Source organism: Ranitomeya variabilis, chromosome 4, assembly GCF_051348905.1.
Source record: "Ranitomeya variabilis isolate aRanVar5 chromosome 4, aRanVar5.hap1, whole genome shotgun sequence".
Classification (NCBI taxonomy): Eukaryota; Metazoa; Chordata; class Amphibia; order Anura; family Dendrobatidae; genus Ranitomeya; species Ranitomeya variabilis.
Window position 1 is genome coordinate 81,650,336 of NC_135235.1, and position 25,652 is coordinate 81,675,987.

The following is a 25,652-nucleotide window of genomic DNA, read 5'->3' on the forward strand; positions in this document are numbered from 1 at the left end:
TACTTTGGCAACTTTGTGTATGTAAAAGTCCCACCAAAATTAGTTAAAGGTGTTAAAGTGCAAAAAGAAAAAAACAAAACTATTTTTCTGTCACCTTCAAATATATCCTAAAAAGTATCAAAAACTACAGCTCTGTGTACAGAAAATAAGCCATCATACAGGTTAATTTTTCTGAATTTTATTCCACCACTAAAATAAAATAGTAAATAAAAATTCAAACAGCATGTACAGTAAGTTTTAAGTTGCAGCCCCTGATCATAGCTGTGACAGAATAAAATAATAAATCCTTCTGCTTTCCATATACACTGCTCAAAAAAATAAAGGAAATAAGGAAATACTTAAACAACAGAATATAACTCCAAGTAAATCAAACTTCTGTGAAATCAAACTGTCCACTTGGAAGCAACACTGTTTGACAATCAATTTCACATGCTGTTGTGCAAATTGAATAGACAGCAGATGGAAATGATTGGCTATTATCAAGACACACTCAATAAAGGAGTGGTTCTGCAGGTGGGGCCACAGACCACATCTCAGTACCAATGCTTTCTGGCTGATGTTTTGGTCACTTTTGAATGTTGGTTGTGCTTTCACACTCGTTGTAGCATGAGACGGACTCTACAACCCACACAAGTGGCTCAGGTAGTGCAGCTCATCCAGGATGGCACATCAATGCGAGCTGTGGCAAGGTGGTTTGCTGTGTCTGTCAGCGTAGTGTCCAGAGGCTGGAGGTGCTACCAGGAGACAGGCCAGTACACCAGGAGACGTGGAGGGGGGGGGAAACAACCCAGCAGCAGGACCACTACCTCAGCCTTTGTGCAAGGAGGAACAGGAGGAGCACTTCCAGAGCCCTGCAAAATGACCTCCAGCAGGCCACAAATGTGCATGTCTACATAAACTGTTAGAACCCGACTCCATGAGGATGGTCCGATTGCCCGACGTCCACAGATGGGGTTGTGCTCACAGCCCAACACCGTGCAGGACCCTTGGCATTTGCCACTTAACAGAATTAGCAAATTTGCCACTGGCACCCTGTGCTCTTCACAGATGAAAGCAGGTTCACACTAAGCACATATGACAGACGTGTCAGAGTCTGGAGACGCCGTGGAGAGCGATCTGCTGCCTGCAACATCCTTCAGCATGACCGGTTTGGCAGTGGGTCAGTAATGGTGTGAGGTGGCATTTCTTTGCCAGAGGTAGCCTGACTGCCATTAGGTACCGAGATGAGATCCTCAGACCCCTTGTGAGACCATATGCTGGTGCGGTTGGCCCTGGGTTCCTCGTAATGCAGGACAATGCCAGACCTCATGTGGCTGGAGTGTGTCAGCAGTTCCTGCAAGATGAAGGCATGGAAGCTATGGACTGGCCCGCCTGTTCCCCAGACCTGAATCCGATTGAACACATCTGGAATATCATGTCTTGAACCATCCACCGACGTCATGTTGAAACACACTGTCCAGGAGTTGGAGAATGCTTAAGTCTAGGTCTGGGAGGAGATCCCTCAGGAGTCCATCCGCCGCCTCATCAGGAGCATGCCCAGGTGTTGTAGGGAGGTCATACAGGCACGTGGAGGCCACAAACACACACACTACAGAGCATCATTTCCTTGTCTTGAGGCATTTCAACTGAAGTTGGGTCAGCCTGTAACTTCATTTTCCACTTTGATTTTGAGCATCATTAAAACTCCAGACCTCCATGGGATATTAGTTGTGATTTACGTTGATCATTTTTAGGTTTTAATTGTTCTCAACAAATTCCACTATGTAATGAATAAAGATTTACTACTGGAATATTTCATTCAGTGATATCTAGGATGTGAGATATTTGTGTTCCCTTTATTTTTTTGAGCAGTGTATTTTAGGATTACAATTGGAACTTTTCGATGCTACAAAGTACAAGACATTATGTAGCGTGTACTTACTTTCACATGACCATTTAATGCGGAGGCTACTTTCTTGCAATCTGAGTGCATTCCATTCATGTGGACATCGACTGGGGTCAGTCCGGGAGGTGGGGATGGGGTATTTTGTCCATAGTTGGGCACTCCAGATAGAAGAAAGCTAGTTAACGTGGCTTGTGCAGCTGAAGGTACCATCATATGTGGTATAGCAGAAAACCCTTTAAAAGAAGAAAAAAAGTATTATCATCACATGATATTTAAGTGTACCAAAAAAAGTAGCAGCAAGTCTTAAAGTGCTAGTGCTCATGCAGTCATTGTTCCCATGAGACAAAAAATACTAGTTCATGGACTATTTATGTAGTATGTAAGTCAAAGATGTATATCACTGATTGAATAATGATGTGTATATCACTTTAAGGGAACAAAAGCTGCAAATATAAAGCTAAATTTTTTTCTTAGCCATTGTATCAGCCTGGGACCAAATGCCGTCAGCCCAACGCGCGTTTCACGTGGGCTTCCTCGTAGGGCTGTCAGCATCTAGTTCCAGGTGGATACAATGGGTGAGAACAAAATTTAGCTTTATTTTTGCTGCTTTTGTTCCCTTAAAGCAATATACACCTCATTCAGTGCCATACATCTCTCTGACTTGTATACAAATGGTCCATGAACTAGTATTTGTGTCACATGTGAACAGTGACTGCATGGGCTCTAGCACTTTATGAAACTTGATGCTACTTTTTGTTTCCCCCCATCCACTACATTTACTGGGGACCATATGCTTTACACATGTGTAAATCAAATATCTATGTTGTTTTTCTATGCAATTTGAGTTATTCAGTTTTTGCATTATATTTTTAAAAATAAACTATTTATTTTATATGAGAATTTTTGCTCTTTCTTTTTGCATTTGCATTAATTATGGGAGTGTCCTGGGCTAATATAGCCCCCCTCACCACTTGGTACAGGGTTTGACTTATGTGTTCAGTTTCAAGGATTTTTATTATACTAACATACTAATTAATTTTCCCCTTGCACCCTTTGCGTAGCCAAAAAGCTCAGTGCACATGTCTGCCCACTGGTGTTGCATGTCCCCCACTGGCGACTGACGGCACAGGATTGCTTGAGCTTTTTCTGCATACAGTGCTCTCTTCATGTAAGCAAACATTCTGAATCACCAGTGGGCTGAATGGTGCACTGAACCTCCAGGCCACATTGAGGGTGCACCAAGCCAACTAATTAGCATATATGATTAAACTTTAATTTCTGAAGAATAAAAGCAGTAATTAAAACACGAAAAGGTGATTTTTTTTCTCCCGGTCTCAACTCACTACTAAGTACACCCATGAAATGGGGCACTGCTCACACCAGACCAGCCTTAGCTCTCTTCCCTTCAAACTCCATGCCCTTTTGGACAGGAACAGTCTGTCTGTCTTTTCAGCTTAGCCTCTCCCACTCTGAGCTAATCCCAAACATTAACTCTAGTTCTCCCTACTGTCAAGCAATTCACAATGCCAACATCAACCCACACAGCTCACATTAGAACAACACTTGTTCTTCAAGGGACAACTTGGGCAGCATGTTATCTCCTTACATAGCAATGACTTTTCTCTGCTTAGATAAAAAAAAAAAAAATAGTAGGCAGAATTGCAATACTAGATACAGCCATAAGGAAACAATTTTTTTACCCAATTCTAGTATCCATGTTAACCTTTAACTTATTATTTAGGGGCAAAAAAAAAAAAAAAGAAACAGAAAACTTGACAGACAAAGAGCCATATAGCAAACGAGCCTTATTCTCATATGAACAGCCCATTCTTTCTCAGACCATTTTCACTTGTTTTTACAGTAACAAATTCCAAGCTTTTTTGGCAATTCTATGCAATTTTCCATTCTAAAGACAATGTTGGTAAGAAGAAATTTTTTCCCAGGACAGATTAGAACTGCAACCGGTAATTATGTTTAATGCCACAGAGGCAGATCATAATGGAAAGTATATAACTTAAGGAATTTGTCAGAGGTAACAAAAAAACAGGTCAAAACATTCTACACGGATTAATATCTGCAATTTATTTGGTTATGGTTAGGATTTGTGGGCTAAGTCAAGAAAACTTAAAAAGAAAGTTTTAACTTTGACTGATATTTTACAATTCTGTTGCCAATAATGTTCATTTTTTAAGGTTTTAGATTTCAAGGAGTCAGTAAACTAGTGTAAAAAGGACTTTTCATGTGGATTCAGTCAAACTTACCTTTCAGCAACATTCACGACTAAAATGACCTAAAATTGACATTAGGACGTTTTAACAATATATCCCTATGCCAACTAATTTTTGGTGTGGTGGGGGATGGTGTTTAAAATGAAATATTACTTGAATATAATTTTACAAAAAAAAATTAAATTTATCAAAAATACAAGAAAGATTGTGCAATGACTTAGATTAAATGCTAAATACACAGTTATACTATTATGTTTTAAAAGTGCCAAATGAAACAACTTTTTGAACAGTCTTCATGAACAATTTCTTATCACATTGCTACTACGAAGTGTGGGTAAACCCAAACCCTTTGCCTAACTGGTCTGCAAAATCTGATATAGATCCATCAGCACTTTGCTCCCAGCTCTGGTGATTTTCTCTACTTTTTCCCTCTCTTCCTTCAGTGTTAGAGATAGTAGCAGGAAGGGGGTTATACCGAGCACATCAGAGGAGAGGAGCAAAGTATTCAAGGACAATAGCTCACTCGGGTTTTAGAAAGAATAAACACAAGAGTCTTCACTAGCTGTAGAAAGGGAAAATCACTCCAGGAATGAAGCTGGACTGAAACACTAGAGCTAGAAAAGACCCCAAAGGCTGAAACCAGACACCGCTTACTAACTGTGTATCCAGTGATCTGAAAAATCATGGCAGCATGAAGGCAGCTTTAATTAAAGTTTATGTAGGCAAACAACGAAAAATATAATATATCATAATATTATATATCCTATAATATATAATAAAATATATAATCGAACAGGATTTTTGGTTGCTTACCGTAAAATCTGTTTCTTGGAGCCTCCATTGGGGGACACAGGAACCATGGGTGTATGCTGCTGCCACTAGGAGGCTGACACTATGCAAATAAAAAAGTTAGCTCCTCCTCTGCAGTGTACACCCCACCGACTGGCATTATACTCTTCAGTTAGTGAGAAAGCAGTAGGAGATAAATAACCAAAGGTTGAAAACCATAACCACAAACTTGAGAACTGTAAACGTGAGAACAGTCATAGAACATAAAACAGAAACTGAGAAACATTGGGAGGGTGCTGTGTCCCCCAATGGAGGCTCCAAGAAACAGATTTTATGGTAAGCAACCAAAAATCCTGTTTATCGCCTCTCATTGGGGGACACAGAAACCATGCGACGTCCCAAAGCAGTTCCAAGGGCGGGAAGAAACAGACTTCCATCAGGCCAGAGGACTCACCACTGCCGCCTGAGAGATCCTTCTGCCTAGGCTGGCATCCGCCGAAGCGTAGGTATGGACCTTGTAAAATTTGGCGAACGTGTGGAAGACCAGGTTGCTGCTTTGCATAGCTGTAGGGCGGAAGCCCTGTGGTGCACCGCCCAGGAGGCGCCGACTGCCCGGGTAGAGTGAGCCTTGATCCCAGGAGGGGCACTCTGTTCTTGACCCGGTAAGCCTCCAGAATTGCCGTTCTGATCCAGGGAGCAATAGTCGCCTTAGAAGCCGGTTGGCCTCTGCGCGAGCCATCAGGAATGACGAAAAGAAAAACAGTCTTCCGGAAAGTGGACGTTCTATCCAGGTAGATCTTCACTGCCCTGATGAGGTCCAGCTTGTCCAACGATCGCTCCAGAGGATGAGATGGAGCTGGACAAAAGGAAGGTAGAACGATGTCCTCGTTGAGGTGGAAGGTGGAGACCACCTTAGGAAGAAAAGAAGGCGGAGGCCTGAGGACCACCTTGTCCTGGTGGATGACCAAGAACGGAGGACGGCAAGACAGGGCCGCCAACTCGGAAACACGGCGGATAGAAGTGATGGCCACAAGAAAGGCCACCTTCCAAGATAGAACTGACAGGGGGACCTCCCTGAGAGGCTCAAACGGGGAAACCCTCAGAACGTCCAGTACCAGGTTTAAATCCCATGAATCCACAGGGGCCCTGTACGGAGGGACAGCGTGGGCTACTCCTTGAAGGAAGGTATTAACCTGTGGTCGGGAAGCTAAAGTCTTCTGAAAAAGGATGGAAAGCGCAGAGACCTGGACCTTCAGGGAACTAAGAGCTAGGCCCGAATCCACTCCTGCCTGAAGGAAGGCCAAAATGGAAGGCAGGGAAAAGGACATAGATGAAACACGGTTGGACTCGCACCAACGGAAGTAAGCCTTCCTGGTACGATAGTAGATCCTGGAAGACGAAGGCTTCCAAGCCTGAATCATGGTGTGAATCACCCGGTCTGAAAGGCCGGACGCTCTTAGAACTGCGGTCTCAACAGCCACGCCGTTAAACTGAGCGACTGAGAATTCGGGTGGCAGATCGGACCCTGAGACAGCAGATCGGGCCTGTCTGGAAGGCGCCAGGGGGCGTCCACGAGAAGATTGACGAGCTCCGCGAACCAAGCTCTCCTGGGTTAATCCGGGGCGATCAGAATGACCGGCACCCCTTCCGCTTTGATCTTTTTCAACAGTTTGGGAAGTAATGGAATGGGTGGGAACAGGTAGGGCAGCACGAACTGTGACCAAGGAATGGCCAGAGCGTCGACGCCCACTGCAAGAGGATCGCGAGACCTGGAGACGAACTGAGGAACCTTCCTGTTCATTCGAGATGCGGTGAGGTCCACGCCCGGAGTCCCCCATCGAAGACAAATCTGATGGAAGACCTCCGGATGCAAGGACCATTCCCCTGCCGCGAGACCCTCGTGGCTGAGGAAGTCGGCGGCCCAATTGCACACTCCAGGGATATGCACCGCAGATATCACCGGAACCGTTGCCTCTGCCCAGAGGAGGATCTTGGATACCTCGGCCAAGGAGCTCCGAGTCCCCCCTTGATGGTTGACTAATGCCACCGCCGTGGCATTGTCCATCTGGATTCGGTTTGGAAGGCCCCTGAGAATCCCTTCCCAGTGACGAAGGGACAGAAAAATGGCCCGGATCTCGAGGACATTGATCGGCAAGGTTGACTCCTGCGCCGACCAGCGGCCCTGTACAGTCAGGTGGCGAAACACCGCACCCCAGCCGAGCAGGCTGGCATCCGTCATCACCACTTGCCAGTGGACTGGAAGGAAGGACCTGCCCTGGGAGACGAGAGGTGATGTGAGCCACCAGTTGAGAGACCGTTTGACCCGGGGAGAGAGTCGGATCGGGCGGTCTAGGGAGAAGACCGACCTGTTCCACAGACAGGATGGCTTGCTGAAGAGGTCGCGAGTAGTGTTGAGCATTCCGATACCGCAAGTATCGGCCGATACTTGCGGTATCGGAATTCCGATACCGAGTTCCGATATTTTTGTGGTATCGGAAATCGGAATCGGAAGTTCCCAGTGTATGGTTCCCAGGGTCTGGAAAAGAGGAGACTCTCCTTCAGGCCCTGGGAACCATATTCATGTAAAAAATAAATAATTAAAATAAAAAATATGGATATACTCACCCGTCCGGCGGCCCCTGGACCTTACCGATTGTAACCAGCAGCCTCCGTTCCTAAGAATGAGGAGTTTAGGACCTGCGATGACGTCGAGGCTTGTGATTGGTCGCGTGAGCGGTCACATGAGCGGCATGCGACCAATCAAAAGCCGCGACGTCATCGAGGGTCCTAAACTCCTCATTCTTAGGAACGGAGGCTGCCGGTTACAATCGGTAAGGTCCAGGGGCCGCCGGACGGGCGAGTATATCCATATTTTTTATTTTAATTCTTTATTTTTTACATGAATATGGATCCCAGGGCCTGAAGGAGAGTTCCCTCTCCTTCAGACCCTGGGAACCATCCAGGATAGCTTCCGATACTTGTGTCCCATTGACTTGTATTGGTATCGGGTATCGGCGATATCCGATATTTTTCGGGTATCGGCCGATACTATCCGATACCGATACTTTCAAGTATCGGAAAGGTATAGCTCAACACTAGTCGCGAGTGAAATTGGGCGAAGGGAATCGCTTCCAATGTTGCTACCATCCTCCCTAAAACATTCATGGCCGATCGGAAGGAGGGAGACCGATGGCCCTGGAGCACGCGTATGTCCCGACGAAGAATGGATCTCTTGTCTTCGGGAAGAAAGACCTTGGTCTGACGAGTGTCGAAGACCATGCCCAGCAAGATGATGCGCTGAGAAGGAATAAGGCAGGACTTCTTCCGGTTGACCAGCCACCCGAAACGGGCTAGGGTGTCGAGAACGATGGACAGGCTTTCGTGGGCCTGAGAAAAGGACGGAGCCTTGATGAGGATGTCGTCGAGGTATGGAAACAGAGCCAGGCCTCTGACCCTCAAGATGGCCATCAGCGCCGCCATGATCTTCGTGAAAACTGTTGAGGCGGTTGCAAGACCGAACGGCAGGGCGACGAACTGAAAATGTTCCTGAAGCACTGCAAAGCGCAGGTATCGGTGATGTCCCAGGAATATCGGAACATGGAGGTAGGTGTCCTGAATATCTATGGTACACAGGAATTCCTGAGCCTCCATGGAAGCAATTACTGAACGAAGGGATTCCATCCTGAAGTGCTTCAGACGAACTCTCTTGTTCAGCAATTTGAGATCCAGAATGGGACGCACCCTGCCGTCTTTTTTTGGTACCACAAAAAGGTTTGAATAGAAACCTGTGAACCGTTCTTTTTCTGGGACGGGAACAATTACCCCGGCGTTGAGAAGAGAAGTGATGGCTGCGAAGAAACCCGGAACTAGAGCGGGATCTCTTGGAGGTCGGGATTCGAAAAAACGATCCCGGGGACGTGAAACGAACTCTATCTTGTATCCCGAGGATACAACTTCCCTGACCCATGCGTCCTCTACTGAGAAGATCCAGACGTCCCTGAAGAGGAGACGGACGCCCAGCCTGGGAGGTGGGCTGACGACTAGCTGAGAGTCATGCCGAGGTGGTTCTTCCAGTCCTGGAGGATCTACCCTGGGAGTAGCGAGGACGCCAGGAAGGAGTGGGCCTAAAGGATACCGTCTTCTTCTCTTGACGTGCCTGTGGCCTCCGTTGCTGCTAGGAGAAGGAATTTGATGCCGTGAAGCGACGAAAAGGCCGAAAAGACCAAAATTGACGTCGAGGAGGAGGGCGACGAGGCTTGGCCTGGGGAAGAAGGGAACTTGTGCCCCCTGTAGCGTCCTTAATGATTTGGTCCAGCTTAGAACCAAAGAGACGAGACTCCTGAAAAGGCAGGCTGGTAAGGGACTTTTTAGAAGACAAATCCGCCTGCCAGTCCTTAAGCCAAACGGTCCGGCGGATGGCAACCGCGTTGCTGGACGCCTGAGCCGCACAAGACGCGGCGTTCAGGGAGGCGGAGACCAGATATTCACCCGCGTGAGAAATCTGGATGGCAAGTTCCACCAGCTGTCCGGATGGAACCCCGTCCAGAATGCCCTGACGGAGCTGTTTGGCCCATTTGGATATGGATTTTGAAACCCAAGTGGAAGCAAAGGCCGGGCAAAGACTAGCTGAGGCCGCTTCAAAGGCTGACTTTGTGAAAGATTCTATGACTATCGTTAGAATCCTTCAGAGATGCTCCGCTGGACAGTGGGAGGACCGTGTTGGTGGACAGTCTGGAAACTGGAGGGTCCACCGAAGGAGAAGCAGTCCAATTAGCGGTGAGCTCCGGAGAAAAGGGATATAAAACGCCAAGTCGCTTTCCTCTCTGAAAGCCTCTGGTCGGGTTCTCTTTCTCTGGTCATAATCTCCTCGAAGTCCGGGTGAGGAGCGAAAAACTTGGAAGGTGGTTTAGCCCGTCTAAACAAAACAGCCTGATCTGCGGGTTCCGTAGAGGACTCCTTGATGCCACAGGTTAGATTTATCGCTCCAATGAGATTCTGAACCATATCCCTCATGGTAGCGATTTGGTTCGAATCCAGCTCCGAAACATCCTCCGAAAGTTCCTGTCTGGACCTTTTGCGGCTAATCAAGGAAGGCTCGGGCGGAGGCTTCTGCGACCCGCTGGCTACTGCGGGGGTCTGCAGAGGTACTCGGTCCAGCACAGACACCAGGGTTTGAGACACCCATGTTAGATCGGCCACCGATTGTGACAGAAAGGAAGCCCAGCCTGGGATGGGGGTATCACTCTCAGGCGGATTGGCTCCTGGGCGGTGGGAACAATCGGGTTGCTGCAGGCCTGACAGAGCGGAGAGGACTGACCTGAGGGAAGTTTGCTGTTACAGGACGAACATGCAAAGTACTTGACTAAGACAGAAGAGGAAGAAGTAGGAGGACGAGAGCGGCCCCCTTTAGAGTTAGACATATTGAAGAGGTCCCTGAAGAAAATGCCAGCGGGTTAGGGGACAGTGGGGCAGAGGAGTGTGTCAGTCTGCAGTTCAGAGCTACTCACGGCAGACGAGAAAAAGGATACCAGGTTGCTGCCGGCCTGGATGTCCCGCTTGCGGTGGATCTCCGGAGAAAAAAGTGGAGCTCCTGCCCTGCGGCCTCTGGTGCTGCAATCTGCGCAGATGGTGTGCTGTGCCCCCAGAAAAGAAGGCTCTGCGGAGAACGGAAGTGTCGGGGTCGCAGCGCCGGAAGTAGGCCCCGGCCGGAGCCGGGACCTAAATTAGAGGCCGCCGCCGGAGAGAGGATCGCGGCGCCGAAGCCCGCAGGGAGTAAGTAGCGCGGCGGCCTTGGCAGGCACAGGACGCATTGCGGCTGCAGGGATGCCCATGTAAGAGACATTGCGGCCGCCGAGCAGTGCGGCTGCAGGGAGAGCACTGAGGCCCTGATGAAGGGGATAGCTCAGGAGGAAGCGCGGCGGCCTGAAGGGCCACCGCGCTAGGAGAGACTGCTCGTGTTGGTGCCCCTGGGATCCCTATTAACAATAAAGGTCAGCGCCGCCATAAGAAAATCGAGCAGCGCATTTAGGGACTTCTACTCCCCCACACTGCGAGGGAGAGCAGGGGAAGAGCTGGGAAAATTTAGGGGAAATGCTCACCTAAACATCCCACGCAGTTCCAAACCTGAGGGGAATGAGACGTCCACGGAACTGTGATGGACGTCCTCGTCTCCTCCAACCGACAGGCTCTGGTGGGCAAGTGGGTGGGGGACGGAGCCAGGACCGGACTTCTAAGCACACTTGTGTGCTAGGCTCTTGGTCCTGGAGAGGGATCTATGAGGATACGGGGCGGCAGTACACGCCGTACTCATAGTCCATGTTATGGGACTACAGGTGTGACTGTTCACCCTGTATCCCTCCGGAAAAACCTGAAAAGAAACAACGCACATTGAGGTAGATAAGGGTCTAATGAAAGACCCGTGTCCACCTCCTACTGACACTAAAGCTAAACTGGAGAGTATAATGCCAGTCGGTGGGGTGTACACTGCAGAAGAGGAGCTAACTTTTTTTTTCCGCATAGTGTCAGCCTCCTAGTGGCAGCAGCATACACCCATGGTTTTTGTGTCCCCCAATGAGAGGCGATAAAGAAATATACTTTTTTTTTTTTTAGGAGGCAAAGGTGACAATTTTTAGGCTTGCTCTCCTTCAATGATCTTTTACTTTTTAACCTGTAGAGATCATTATTCATATTCTTAACCTACAACTGAAATACCCATTACATAAGGCAAAACAAGGAGCTTGAGAATACAGATTGTATGCAATCGTATCAACATTTTTAGCAAAATTTTCCAACAATTCTCCAATTAATATCAGCTGTACACCTAGTAAAACTGAAAATTCAGAATGTGGCAGTGTTTCAGTCACCTGCAGCGCTAGTAGTGTTCGCTAATGACGTTGCCCAGAGTGTTGGACTTGGTGCAGCCGAACTGGGGCTGTGTAGAGGACTGACCGAACTGTTAAGGGCATTCAGCAGAGTATTTTGGGCTGTGGAGGAGTTAACCGAGAGAGCATTGGGGCCCAGGAGACCTGTAGAAGACATAAAATGAGCATTATTAGAAGTGTAAAAAATACATTACGTTTCCTCTGTGTATTTAAGAAATCTCGTTGAGGTCTAAAGTTTTCTGTGTAATGTGGAAATATTTCATCATTAATTAATCTGATATTAAATAGGTTCTCTGGGACTGTATAAAGTTTATTGAAAGAACAGTGTGTTCCCACCTCCCTAGAAAGCGAGCACTGTTATTCAGCGCAATAAGCTTTTAATATTGCAAATATTAGCTTGCCTATTACATAGTGTAAAACCTTGTAAAGTAAAGTTTACATTTAGCACCAATATAATTCACCAACACTTATGTAAATGGTTCTGTAAGTTTTCAGAAAAAAGCAAACCAAGTAGTGATGAGAGCAGACATTTATCCACTCCTATTCCAGTTATTATATCTACTTTTCCTAAGCTGTGTGGGTTTACTACAAAGATCATATAGCATGATGCACACGAACAATGAAATCTAGCATTATAAAATTTTTTTACAAAATGTACGCCTTCACTCACCTAATCCAGTAAGTCCCAAACCTGCTGTCAGTATATCCAGGCCATGAAAAGGCATTGGACAAGATAATGTAGACTGGCTTGTAATGGCCACTCCACTGCTGTCAAGTCCAAGAAGGCACTTTCGGGCTTCGTACATATTTAAGGCATTTCTTTCCACGCTTTTTACAATCACTGACTGAAAGGGAAATGTGAAAATATAATTACATTGAGATCTGTCATTTAAAAAAAACCTCCTTTGTTCATAATGATCTCTTGACCGTATAAATAATCTACATAAAGAATATACTTTAATTCACAACTATATAAATGTTTAAAATACACTTTATTAAAATTTCCATAAGTTCTTCAATTTACAAGCAAAAACTTCAGAGTGCCAGATTCTACAATACCAGACTACAATTTAGAACAAACTCTTGATTAGATGAAGAATTATTTCCCAGACAAGAGCTTCACTGCTGTGAAAGATGATGGCCAGGCTTAGGATACCTTGATAAATTAAACGAGTGGCAGAGATCCCAGACCAGTAATGGAGATGGAGGCTGAATATATTACCAAAAAAAAAAAAAACAGGTGGAAAATTCCTCTAAGTCATCACTTTATTCCTTGAAACTTACTTTACTTGGCTGCTTAGGCTTTGGTTTTATGCTGATGAACACATCTAACTGCTCCATGAGTTGCGTTATATATTGTGGCTCTACCTCAATCTCTTCTTTCATGTCAAACATCAGAACTAGTGGGAGACATCCCTATGAAAGTAATAAAAACGAGTAATATTATAAACACAATTCTATATAGTCACATACAGTTGTGGCCAAAAGTATTGACACCCCTGCAATTCTGTCAGATAATACTCCGTTTCTTCCTGAAAATGATTGCAATCACAAATTCTTTGGTATTATTATCTTCATTTAATTTGTCTTAAATGAAAAAACACAAGAGAGAATGAAGCAAAAAGCAAAACATTGATCATTTCACACAAAACTCCAAAAATGGGCCAGACAAAAGTATTGGCACCCTCAGCCTAATACTTGGTTGCACAACCTTTAGCCAAAATAACTGCGACCAACCACTTCCGGTAACCATCAATGAGTTTCTTACAATGCTCTGCTGGAATTTTAGACCATTCTTCTTTGGCAAACTGCTCCAGGTCCCTGATATTTGAAGGGTGCCTTCTCCAAACTGCCATTTTTAGATCTCTCCACAGGTGTTCTATGGGATTCAGGTCTGGACTCATTGCTGGCCACCTTAGAAGTCTCCAGTGCTTTCTCTCAAACCATTTTCTAGTGCTTTTTGGAGTGTGTTTTGGGTCATTGTCCTGCTGGAAGACCCATGACCTGTGAGGGAGACCCAGCTTTCTCACACTGGGCCCTACATTATGCTGCAAAATTTGTTGGTAGTCTTCAGACTTCATAATGCCATGCACACGGTCAAGCAGTCCAGTGCCAGAGGCAGCAAAGCAACCCCAAAACAACAGGGAACCTCCGCCATGTATGACTGTAGGGACCGTGTTCTTTTCTTTGAAAGCCTCTTTTTTTCTCCTGTAAACTTATGTTGATGCCTTTGCCCAAAAAGCTCTACTTTTGTCTCATCTGACCAGAGAACATTCTTCCAAAACGCTTTAGGGCTTTTTCAGGTAAGTTTTGGCAAACTCCTGCCTGGCTTTTTTATGTCTCGGGGTAAGAAGTGGGGTCTTCCTGGGTTTCCTACCATACAGTCCCTTTTCATTCAGACGCCGACGGATAGTACGGGTTGACACTGTTGTACCCTCGGACTGCAGGGCAGCTTGAACTTGTTTGGATGTTAGGGTACCGTCTCACATAACGATTTACCAACGATCACGACCAGCGATACGACCTGGCCGTGATCGTTGGTAAGTGGTTGTGTGGTCGCTGGGGAGCTGTCACACAGTCAGCTCTCCAGCGACCAACGATGCCGAAGGCCCCGGGTAACCAGAGTAAACATCGGGTTACTAAGCGCAGGGCCGCGCTTAGTAACCCGATGTTTACCGTGGTTACCAGCGTAAAAGTAAAAAAACCCAAACACTACATACTCACATTCCGGTGTCTGTCCCCCGGCGTTCTGCTTCTCTCCACTGTGTCTGTGCCAGCCGAAAAGCACAGCGGTGACATCACCGCTGTGCTCGCTTTCCGGCCGGCCGGCCGGCGCTCACAGTGCAGAGAAGGAGAACGCCGGGGACAGACACCGGAATGTAAGTATGTACTGTTTTTTTTTTTTTTTTTTACTTTTACGCTGGTAACCACGGTAAACATCGGGTTACTAAGCGCGGCCCTGCGCTTAGTAACCCGATGTTTACCCTGGTTTCAAGTGAACGCATCGCTGGATCGCTGTCACACACAACGATCCAGCGATGACAGCGGGAGATCCAGCGACGAAAGAAAGTTCCAAACGAGCTGCTACGACGTACAATTCTCAGCAGGGTCCCTGATCGCTGCTGCGTGTCAGACACAGCGATATCGTATGGATATCGCTGGAACGTCACGGATCGTACCGTCGTAGCGACAAAAGTGCCACTGTGTGACGGTACCCTAAGTCGAGGTTCTTTATCCAACATCCGTACAATCTTGCATTGAAATCTCTTGTCAATTTTTATTTTCCGTCCACATCTAGGGAGGTTAGCCACAGTGCCATGGGCTTTAAACTTCTTGATGACACTGCGCACGGTACACACAGGAACATTTAGGTCTTTGGAGATGGACTTGTAGCCTTGAGATTGCTCATGCTTCCTCACAATTTGGTTTCTCAAGTCCTCAAGATAGTTCTTTGGTCTTTCTTTTCTCCATGCTCAATGTGGTACACACAAGGACACAGGACAGAGGTTGAGTCAACTTTAATCCATGTCAACTGGCTGCAAGTGTGATTTAGTTATTGCCAACACCCGTTAGATGCCGTAAGTTACAGGTGCTGTTAATTACACAAATTAGAGAAGCATCACATGATTTTTCGAACAGTGCCAATACTTTTGTCCACCCCCTTTTTTATGTTTGGTGTGGAATTATATCCAATTTGGCTTTAGGACAATTCTTCTTGTGTTTTTTAATTTAAGACAAATTAAATGAAGATAATACCAAAGAATTTGTGTTTGCAATCATTTTCAGGAAGAAACTGAGTATTATCTGACAGAATTGCAGGGGTGTCAATACTTTTGGCCACAACTGTACATACAATGTAAAGTACAATTCTATAAGAATAATGTAAAATGGACTGTATCTTGATAGTTCACTACTGATCTCAACAAGACCTACCGATTGGATTCTGGCTCAAGGCTTTAAGTCAAAGTTCTGCATATATAAATGTTGGACATGTAACGACCCCAAGATAATCAAACCCATAAAAGATGCCTACCATGAGATACTGTCTGGCCAAGCAGACTGACTCGATGGTGCCTTGGAGGTAGACTGTGGACTTCTTCAGAGGGTTATTGGGATCTGGGAAGTGGATCTGAGCACCAGTTCGTTGCATGATGTGCTTGATATTGCCACCGTTTCGGCCCATCATAAAGAGGTGATGTTGTGCAGCTATATCCAATTGTGTGCTGACCGGTATCGCATTGGCAAGGCTACCAGCAAGATGTTCCAGCAATAGTGCAGTACCTTCCTATCAAAAACAAAATCAAAAGATGTCAAACTACCACATCAAATCAGACTGACCTTAAACTTCTTGTAAAAACATGGCCATGAGGGAAACTAGCTGGGGAAGTGTGGGTCCTGTGGTTCTTTCCTAAAACCCAAGCAATTAATATCAAAAACTTACCAAATGTAATCCCACTAAAAAATATGTGCGTGCGTATATTTACAGACAGAAATGTTTACATCTTGGAGCTTTTAGTAATAAGATGCGCCACTTAAACATGACATGTAGCTCAAATATCACTTCTAGAATTCCATACAACATACCAAGAGATTTCTATGTATTTGTAAAAATGAGAGCCTTAACATCTGTTACATCTTTAGATGATTACAGAATTCGAGCCCATGTTAAAGCCCTCTGTAAAACTATACAGTTTACTTAGTATCCATGTTTTTACATAGTCCAAAGAACATAACTGCTGCATGTATTTATTGGAGGAGAAGGCAATAAAGTGTTTGTATTACTAACTTAGCTAGAAAACAAAGTGTACATAATCCAATGTGAAAATTCACCGAAGACCTCCCAGCAACCCTTGAATCTTCCCTATCCTAAAACTCCAAACAGTTATTCAAAACCTTTAACTCTCTCCTCCGCCCCCCACTGCCCCCTCCAACCTCCCTCATTTCTGCTGAGGACTTTGCCACACACTTTAAAAATAAGATCACCTAAACAAGGCAAGTCTTCATTGTTCAACCACCACAACCCCTTTGTATACCAGACCAATTCCCAAACCCCATAACCTCCTATCCAACATCATAGAAGGGGGGCTTAATTGTCTCCTCTCCAAATTGCACCTCACCACTTGCGCGCTCAACCCCATCCCATCTCCTCCCCAACCCCACCACCAATCTTATCCCATCCCTAACCCACCTCGGCAACCTATCACTAACTTCTGGCACCTTCCCTTCTGCTTTCAAACATGCCATAATCACGCCTATCCTTAAAAAGCCAACCCTTGATCCAACAGCTATGTCCAGCTATCGCCCAATATCGCTGATGCCATTCGCTTCCAAACTCCTGGAGCAGCACGTCCATACTGATCTTTCCCCCCTACTCTCATCTAACTTGCTCTTTGACAAGCTATAATCTGGTTTCCGACCCACCACTCAACTGAGACAGCCCTGACCAAAATTACTAACGACCTACTTACAGCCAAAGCGAACGGACAATACTCTGTACTCCTCCTTCTAGACCTGTCCTCTGCTTTCGACATAGTTGACCACTGCCTCCTACTACAGATCCTCTCCTCCTTTGGCAGCAAAGACCTCGACCTATCCTGGATCTCCTCATACCTTTCCAACCGCACATTCAGCGTCTCACACTCTCACACTACCTCCTCATCCCACCCTCTCTCTGTTGGAGTCCCCCAAGGCTCTGTTCTAGGACCCCTACTCTTCTCAATCTATACACTTGGCCTGGGACAACTCATCAAGTCCCATGGATTCCAGTACCACCTTTATGCTGATGACACTCAGATTTACCTTTCTGGCCCAGACGTCACCTCTCTGCTGTCCAGAATACCGGAGTGTCTATCAGCTATTTCCTCCTTCTCCTTTCGCTTCCTCACACTCAATGTGGACAAATCTGAAGTCATCATCTTTCCTCCATCTCATAGATCTTCCTTATCTGACCTACCTATCGCAATTACCGACATAACGCTTTCCCCCGTACCGGAAGTCCGTTGCCTCGGATTAACCCTCAACTCTGCCCTGTCCTTCAAACCGCACCAAGTTCTTTCCACCTCCTGTCACCTCCAGCTCAAAAATATCTCCAGAATCCTTCCTTTCCTCAACCATCAATCTACTAAAATGCTTGTGCATGCCCTCATCATCTCCCACCTTGACTACTGCAACATCCTTTTCTGTGGCCTCCCTGCTAACACCCTTGCACTTCTCCAGTCCATCCTTAACTCTGCTGCCTGACTAATTCATCTCTCTCCTCGCTACTCCTCTGCAAATCTCTTCACTGGCTCCCATTCCCTCAGCGTGTCCAGTTCAAATTACGAATACTAACCTACAAAGCCATCCATAACCTGTCTCCTCCATATATCTCTGAACTAATCTCCCGATATCTTCCCTCATGTAATCTCCGGTCCTCCCAAGACCTCCTTCTCTCCTCCACACTTATTCGCTCCTCACCCAACTGCCTCCAAGACTTCTCCCGAATATCCCCCATCCTCTGGAATTCTTTGCCCCAACACTTCCGACTATCAACCACATTTGGATCCTTCCAACGGAACCTGAAAACCCATCTCTTCAGGAAAGCCTACAGCCTGCACTGACCCCGCTGCCTCCTCACCACTACCGAAGCTACCGCTCGCCAACACAGGAGCTCCTACAACCCTCATCCTGTTGTCTCTATCCCCACCATCTTGTAGAATGTAAGCCCGCAAGAGCAGGGTCCTCGCCCCTCTATCAGTCTGTAATTGTTAGTTTGCTTACTGTAAGTGATATCTGTAATTTGTATGTAACCCCTTCTCATGTACAGCACCATGGAATCAATGGTGCTATATAAAATAAATAATTTCTGATGGAAGCTGATTTTGAACAGTAAGGGGGTAGAATTAGTATATGGATAGAAGATGTGTCCGCATCTGGAATGTATACAATGTGCACGGTAAAACTGGAAACAACTGCAAGTAATGTGGCATTGCCTTCAACTGCAAGATCGAGGTAAATTACTAAACAGACGAGACACTTTGCCCTGATGATCATGCCTTTTGGGTCTTTATGGGATAAAAAGTTTTATTTCAAGGCATTTTTATATTTGTGCCAAATTCATTACGGCACAAATATAACAAAAGGGGTGCATTTTGATGAAGATTGTATCAAATCTGCCAGCACAAAAAAAAAAAAAAAAAAAAAAACACCATTGTAAAATCTGCAAAATAATGAAAAAGGGACTTTGTGTTCTGTCAAATCTATTGTACATAAAGGAACAGATCATTTGCCATTTATAATAATCTTTATTTATATAGCGCCAACATATTCCGCAGCGCTTATTGATATTGCTTTTTTTGCCTTGTGGCATGGACTGACTTTTGTACCAAATTCTTCAAATTTGCTCTTTATTTTTGCGTTCAACCAGTTTTTGGGACTTTTTAGCACCAAACCTTGCAAAATTATTAAAAAAAAAAAAAAAAGCCAAATTGAAAAATCCTACAGAAACCTTACTCCTAGCAGGGACGGTCGCAAGTTATGCCCACAAAATGAAACCCTCGCAAGTCACATTTCATGAATGTGGCCAAGTAACGGTGGCTCAGTGGTTAGCACTGCAGCCTAGCAGCGCTGGGGTGCAGAGTTCAAATTCCACCAAAGACAACATCGGCCATGAGTCTGTATGTTCTCCCTGTGTTTGCATGGGTTTCCTCCGGGTTCCTCCCACACTCCAAAGACATACTGATAGGGAGTTTAGATTGTGAGCCCCAATGGGGACAGTGATTATAATGTCTGTACAGCGCTGTGGAATTAATGGCGCTATATAGGTAAATAAAAATCCTCATGATCTGGATAAGCAAAGTTGAGGGGAAGAATGGAAAAAAAAAAAAAAAAAAAGATTTAAGAATTACAAAAAGTGGCACAAAACGTATATAGAATAAGGAGCTAATACTAAAGTTTCTAAAAAGAAGAAAATTACATTTGAAAAGTAAAGAAACAACTGAAATTTGGTGCCATGGTCTTTTACAACAGGTTATGTGATGTACAAAAAATAAAGATAAATAACTGTCACTATAATATGGGGGAAAAGTAGTTCGGGTCAACTTTCAAGCAGAATTGTGAATCCAGCTCTGGCTGCTCATTACTAGAATACGTAAGATTGTACATAGGAGAACAGAGAAATCAATGTAATGAAGTAAGGTAAGTGTTACATGGACACGCACACAAGTTTACAGTTCAGCCATGCCCCTCGTTCTACAATCCCTTTATCAGTCTCATTACACTCCAATATGAACTTTATTTAACTTGTTTAAACCAACAGCGTCACTGGAGAGGAAATCCACCAGATGCGGCTCCACGGATCCCGCACATTAACATGATGGAGCATTTTGAACCTTTTTAATGCCAGGAGGTTCATTTCATTAGTGTTCTGATGCCATGTGTAGGGTTTAAGCACTGGAGTAGTAGCACACATCAGTATGTGACACTGACATGAACCCTCACAATGGTTTACGCAAATTCTCCTTTCAGGATGAGCTATTTCGCAGCTGGAAAAACATAAGTGTGATTGCAGAATGAACCTGGCTGCTTACAGAGGGGCCCAATTCATAGAAAGGCTTTCGGGTAAATGCCTTCTGACAAATGGATCCGAGAGAATTACCTTAACAGCACTGGTGTTATTCTGGGAGCCCCTTACAATCACAGTAGCACCGTAGACTCTTGAGCGCTGCTTGAATGAAACCGTAATGTTGTAGGTTTGGGAAATGTGCTGAATTGTGGGCGAGTTCGGATCAGGAATTGGCTGCAGAATTCCCGCTATGGGCAAATCGAACATTAACACCAACGGCAGCAGCTCCTGCAGGAGGCAAAGTAAAAAAAAAAAAGCAACAGTTTAGTATGCATGAACAAAATATATATATTTTTTGCAGAAAACACCATGTTAAAGGCAAGGTCACATTAAGTTGAGGGAGAATACCGTAAAACAAAAGTATCAAGCAAATGTCCACTTTTATGCAACTTGTGATTGTTGATATACCAACAGAACATCAGTTATAAATAATAACCAAACATACTAATGGCGACTCAAATCATGATCATATAACTAAGGAGAACTGTGAGTCATGAAACTGCCAAAGAATAATCTTAAATATTAATTTATTTAAGATAATTCTTTGTGATTGTTGATGCAGACATTTTTCTATTGTCCTTTTTACTATAAGGCTAGGTTGCCACGATCAAGAAGTAGCAGCGCTTTGGACACAGTGCATGTTCGCTGCTTCCAAAGGGCTGCTGTCTATTGAACGCAGGTAAATCCACATGTGGTCACTGAACCGTGTGGATTTACCACATTCAATACTTTTTATTGTTTTAATTTCTAGAGTCTATGTAAGAGAAATTGACATGCTGCTGTCTGTAAAGACGCGCCACATGTCCGGGTCCGTGGGTGATCCACAGGTGACTATGGACGCATAGTGGACATGTGGTTTCTAGAAATCCCAGCCACTATGCTGTAACATCTGTCCGCTGCGGGTTTGATGCTGCATAAATACACAGCGTCAAGCCTGCAGCAATTCCTAAATGCAATTCTTCAGGTTATATGCACACATTTGGGTAGCAAACGTATACATTTACCGTAACAACCTAACTGAGCAAGTGCAAATATAATTTAACCAAGTATACAGAACAAGAAAAATGCAGTATATTGGACACATACAATGCTGAATTAGCCAAGGTTTCTCAAGCACATGGGCTATTATTCCAGTTAGTCCACACAGGATATTTCTGCAGTGTCTGGTTGGGAGGTTGCATGGGCCTATAACTGATGTCATGTTATAGGCCTAGGCTAAGGCTTGGTATTGTCCTGAATAAGCTCCTTCAAAACTGGGTATGTTTCGAAAACACCAAAACAGGATGTGGGCTAAATTCACAGATCCATATCATAAGGTTATGCTTGGTCGGTAATACCCAGACTGACCACGGGTCGCCTGACCTGAACATCATCAAGGTGACATATGGAGGCAGTTTGGGTCAGGGGACCTGGGGCAGGCGAGTGTTGAGGTTTGACCATGAACAGTATCATAATAGCAGGGGTGCAGGTTTTACCGCTGAGGGTTATGAGATTGGTTTCCAAAGGAGCAACTGCTGAAAATTGTAATGTGCAGCAGAGCAATACATCCTATATACGCCAAGTAATGTTGGGTAGTAAGACATAGTGCAAATATACAAATCTGAAAACACAGCATTGCTGTGCAGACCCCAGAGCTGTTTTTCTTACTTTTTAATGACTATATGAATGAGTGCTGCGGTGCACAAATCCGGGCCAAGGAATGTTAGATGGGACATAAATGCCAGATCTAAAGCAAATAATCTTTCACTACTTCTGCCGGTGTGTACTTTAGCAGTCAGCAGGCGATCAGTAATAAATGATGAATTAAATAGCTGCATGCAGAAAGGTGGTTTAGTCTGGACTAGAAAACGTCTCAAACACTGATGAGATGAAAACCACAAAGCAACGGAGGAAATCTGAAATATGTCACTAAAAACAGCCAAACCATCATAGAAGAGGATTTCTTTTCCAAAACAGCACAATGGTATTCACCCAGTCAAAGAAACCTCTAATCAGATGTTGTAGGGCATCCGTGCACCGAGCAAGGAGATGCGGCTTCAAATAAGACTGGAAAATCTAATGATTACTGGAAATGCCAGGACAAAAAAAAAAAAAAATGTAGAAACTTGTAGAGCTTAAGACAGATCTTGAGATTTAAGAATGGAGAAAAGACAAACAAAAAAAAAGCTATTTTATTCATGTAGTAGTTTGAGTACTAATCCCCATTGCATGGCTGGTATAGCCTATGGTAGCTGTTAAAATGGCGATTTCTAGATCTGACATATCGCCCTATAACATTTCGGACTTTTAATATTAATACACAATTTCAATTTGCTCCTTATTTAGTAACTCGGCTTATCCCAACTTCCAGTCCTCACAGGCCCCAACAGGTCTTGTTCTCAGGATCTCATGAATAAACAGGTGAATGAAGTATCATCAAGGCATCGGGAATTCTCTCCTCGGTGCAACACTATGGAAATCCTGAAAACAACCTGTTGGGCGCTGTGAGGACTGGAGTCTGGGACACACTGGACCAGTACGCAGAAAATATAGTCCAGTGGAAAACAGCAGGAGGGCTGCACTAGCAGTACATACCATTCTGGATTTGTGTGAGACTCATGCTGTGAGAAGGGAGTGGGGAACAGTGCTCCTTCTCCCCTCCTATCAGTGTTTGAGATTGCAGGAGAAAAGTGGTTGTACACAGAGCTGCAGTGGAGAAAGGGGAAATAATGGAGGAAAATATGGAAAGAGAATGATCAGCACTGGAGGTGTGCGAAAGAAAGTGAAGACAGCAGGGCCCTGAATACACAGAGCTCACATCCAATCTAGATGACAGAGGTGGGGGATGGCCACAAGGGAAACCTATAGCTGTAATTTGGATTAAGCTGCACTCTTCATATCAGATTGTCTGAAAATGACTGAAGATCACAGATTGCAATTTATTAACTATCAGTCACGATTGGTGTTGGCACTGACCATGGCCATTTAACCCCTTAGATACTGCTGTCAATTGAGACTACGGCATCTAAATGGCTAACAGTGTGGGGGCTCCAGTGTCCTGGCTGCTCACTCACGATTGTGTGGTCCTGATGGTTCCTATGGCAATTCACGGCCAAATAACGGCCCTAGAGTTTGGCGGTTATAGTGACCAGTTCAGAAGTTAGCAACATTCAGGAGGTAAAAATAACATTTTTCATTCCTGTCATGCCAGTTTGCATTAACTCCTTAAATTAACATATTGACTGATGCGGTTTTTAAAATGGCATCACGTTTGGGATTTTCCCAATATTTAGGCTCCAAAGTCACTTAAAAACTAAATAGGTCACTAGAAAAATACATTTTGTAAATTGCCTTGAAGAAATGAAAAAAAAAAAAAAATAACTGTAAAATTTATGATATTTTTGTAAATAAACTAAACATATCAATCTAAATTTACCATCATAAAATATAATGTGCCACGAAAAAAGGTCTAAAAATGACTGGAATACGTGGAAGCATTCAGAGTAATTACTACATTAAGTGACATAAGATTTTAAAAAATGTGGTTTTGTCATTAAGACGTTAATAAAAGCTTAAGTGCCTCTTTCACGTGACCGTACACTGTATTTCAGCATATTAAGGGGTTGTCCCTTAAAAAAAGACAAAAAAAAACCAAACAGCAATTTACTCACCATCCCCAGGTCCACCGCTGAGTCTCCAGCACTGCTCCCAGTGTCCGGTATGGACTGTGGAGCCAACACAAGCAGCTCTGAGGGTGCACTTCATCCATTCATAAGGGGCAGAGCTGCTGAGCTCACAGATTAGCCCTGCACTGTCTCAGTGACATCAGCACCACAGCCAATACCGGACATTGGGAGCAGCGCCAGAGACTCCGTGGACTGGAGACAATCAAAGTGCGTTTTTTGTTGATTTTTTTTAATTTTTTTTAAATAAACTGCAGGAGGATTTAGAGGTTCTGATAGAAAGGACACAGCCACTTTAAGATGCTGGACTAAGCGCTCGTGGGTGGGTGACTACCAAACAGAGTGCAGATGAGTTCATGTGACCCCTCTTAGCATTTCTTAGTAGCAGAAAAGAATTAGGAGTGTGATCCTTGCGGCTGCTCATACAATTTAATAAAGCTAATAAGTGTGTAGGGAATAGCTTGTATTTCAACATGACAGCCCCCCATCTGGGCATCCTATACAGAACATGACATGAAGAGAGAGTACAGGTGACAAGACGCTTTTTAGCCAATAAGTAAAGAGTGATGTGTAACGCTGTACATTAATACAATAAAAAACTACACAAAAACTTACTCGTATTCTTACTCTTGCAGATTCGACTCCAGCAGGCTGCCCAGCAATTGACACCTGCAATGAGAAATTAAATTTGTCAAATGAGATTATGTGAGCAAGCCAGTGGCCACAGTGAGCGAGCCAGGGCGCGCACACACAGGGCGAGCCAGCGCACGCGCACACACAGAGCGAGCCAGCGTGCGCACACAGGCCAGACTACGCGAGCGAGCGCACGCACGCACACACACACACGCACACACACACGCACGCACACACACACACACACACACACACACACACACACACACACACACACACACACACACACACACACACACACACACACACACACACACACACTGAGCAAGCCAGCACGTGCACACACACAGGCCAGACTGAGCGAGCCAGCACGTGCACACACACACACACACACACACACACACACACACACACACACACACTGAGCGAGCCAGCACACACACACACACTGAGCGAGCCAGCACGCGCGCACACACACACACTGAGCGAGCCAGCGCGCACACACACACACACACACACACACACTGAGCGAGCCAGCACGCGCACACACACACACACACACACACACACACACTGAGCGAGCCAGCACGCACACACACACTGAGCGAGCCAGCACGCGCACACACACACACACTGAGCGAGCCAGCACGCACAGACACACACTGAGCGAGCCAGCACGCACAGACACACTGAGCGAGCCAGCACGCACACACTGAGCGAGCCAGCACGTACAGCCACACTGAGCGAGCCAGCGCGCGCACACACACACACACACACTGAGTGAGCCAGCACGTGCACACACACAGGCCAGACTGAGCGAGCCAGCACGTGCACACACACACACACACACACACACACACACTGAGCGAGCCAGCACACACACACACACACTGAGCGAGCCAGCACGCGCGCACACACACACACTGAGCGAGCCAGCGCGCGCGCACACACACACACACACACACACACACA

The 25,652-nt window shown here is 45.2% G+C and overlaps 1 protein-coding gene across 3 annotated transcripts in view; it reads right to left on the reverse strand.

Annotated features, from left to right (window-relative positions):
• BICC1 (BicC family RNA binding protein 1) overlaps nt 1–25,652 on the reverse strand; it is a 260,245-nt gene that overhangs the window by 23,860 nt on the left and 210,733 nt on the right. For all 3 annotated transcript variants that reach the window (XM_077258861.1, XM_077258864.1, XM_077258863.1), the window contains exons 6-12: nt 24,663–24,716; nt 20,419–20,613; nt 15,817–16,068; nt 13,068–13,199; nt 12,454–12,628; nt 11,766–11,927; nt 1,922–2,118 (exon numbers count right to left, since the gene is read on the reverse strand). In XM_077258861.1, coding sequence (XP_077114976.1) covers nt 1,922–2,118; nt 11,766–11,927; nt 12,454–12,628; nt 13,068–13,199; nt 15,817–16,068; nt 20,419–20,613; nt 24,663–24,716 — 1,167 coding nt within the window. The remainder of the gene's footprint in view (nt 1–1,921; nt 2,119–11,765; nt 11,928–12,453; nt 12,629–13,067; nt 13,200–15,816; nt 16,069–20,418; nt 20,614–24,662; nt 24,717–25,652) is intronic.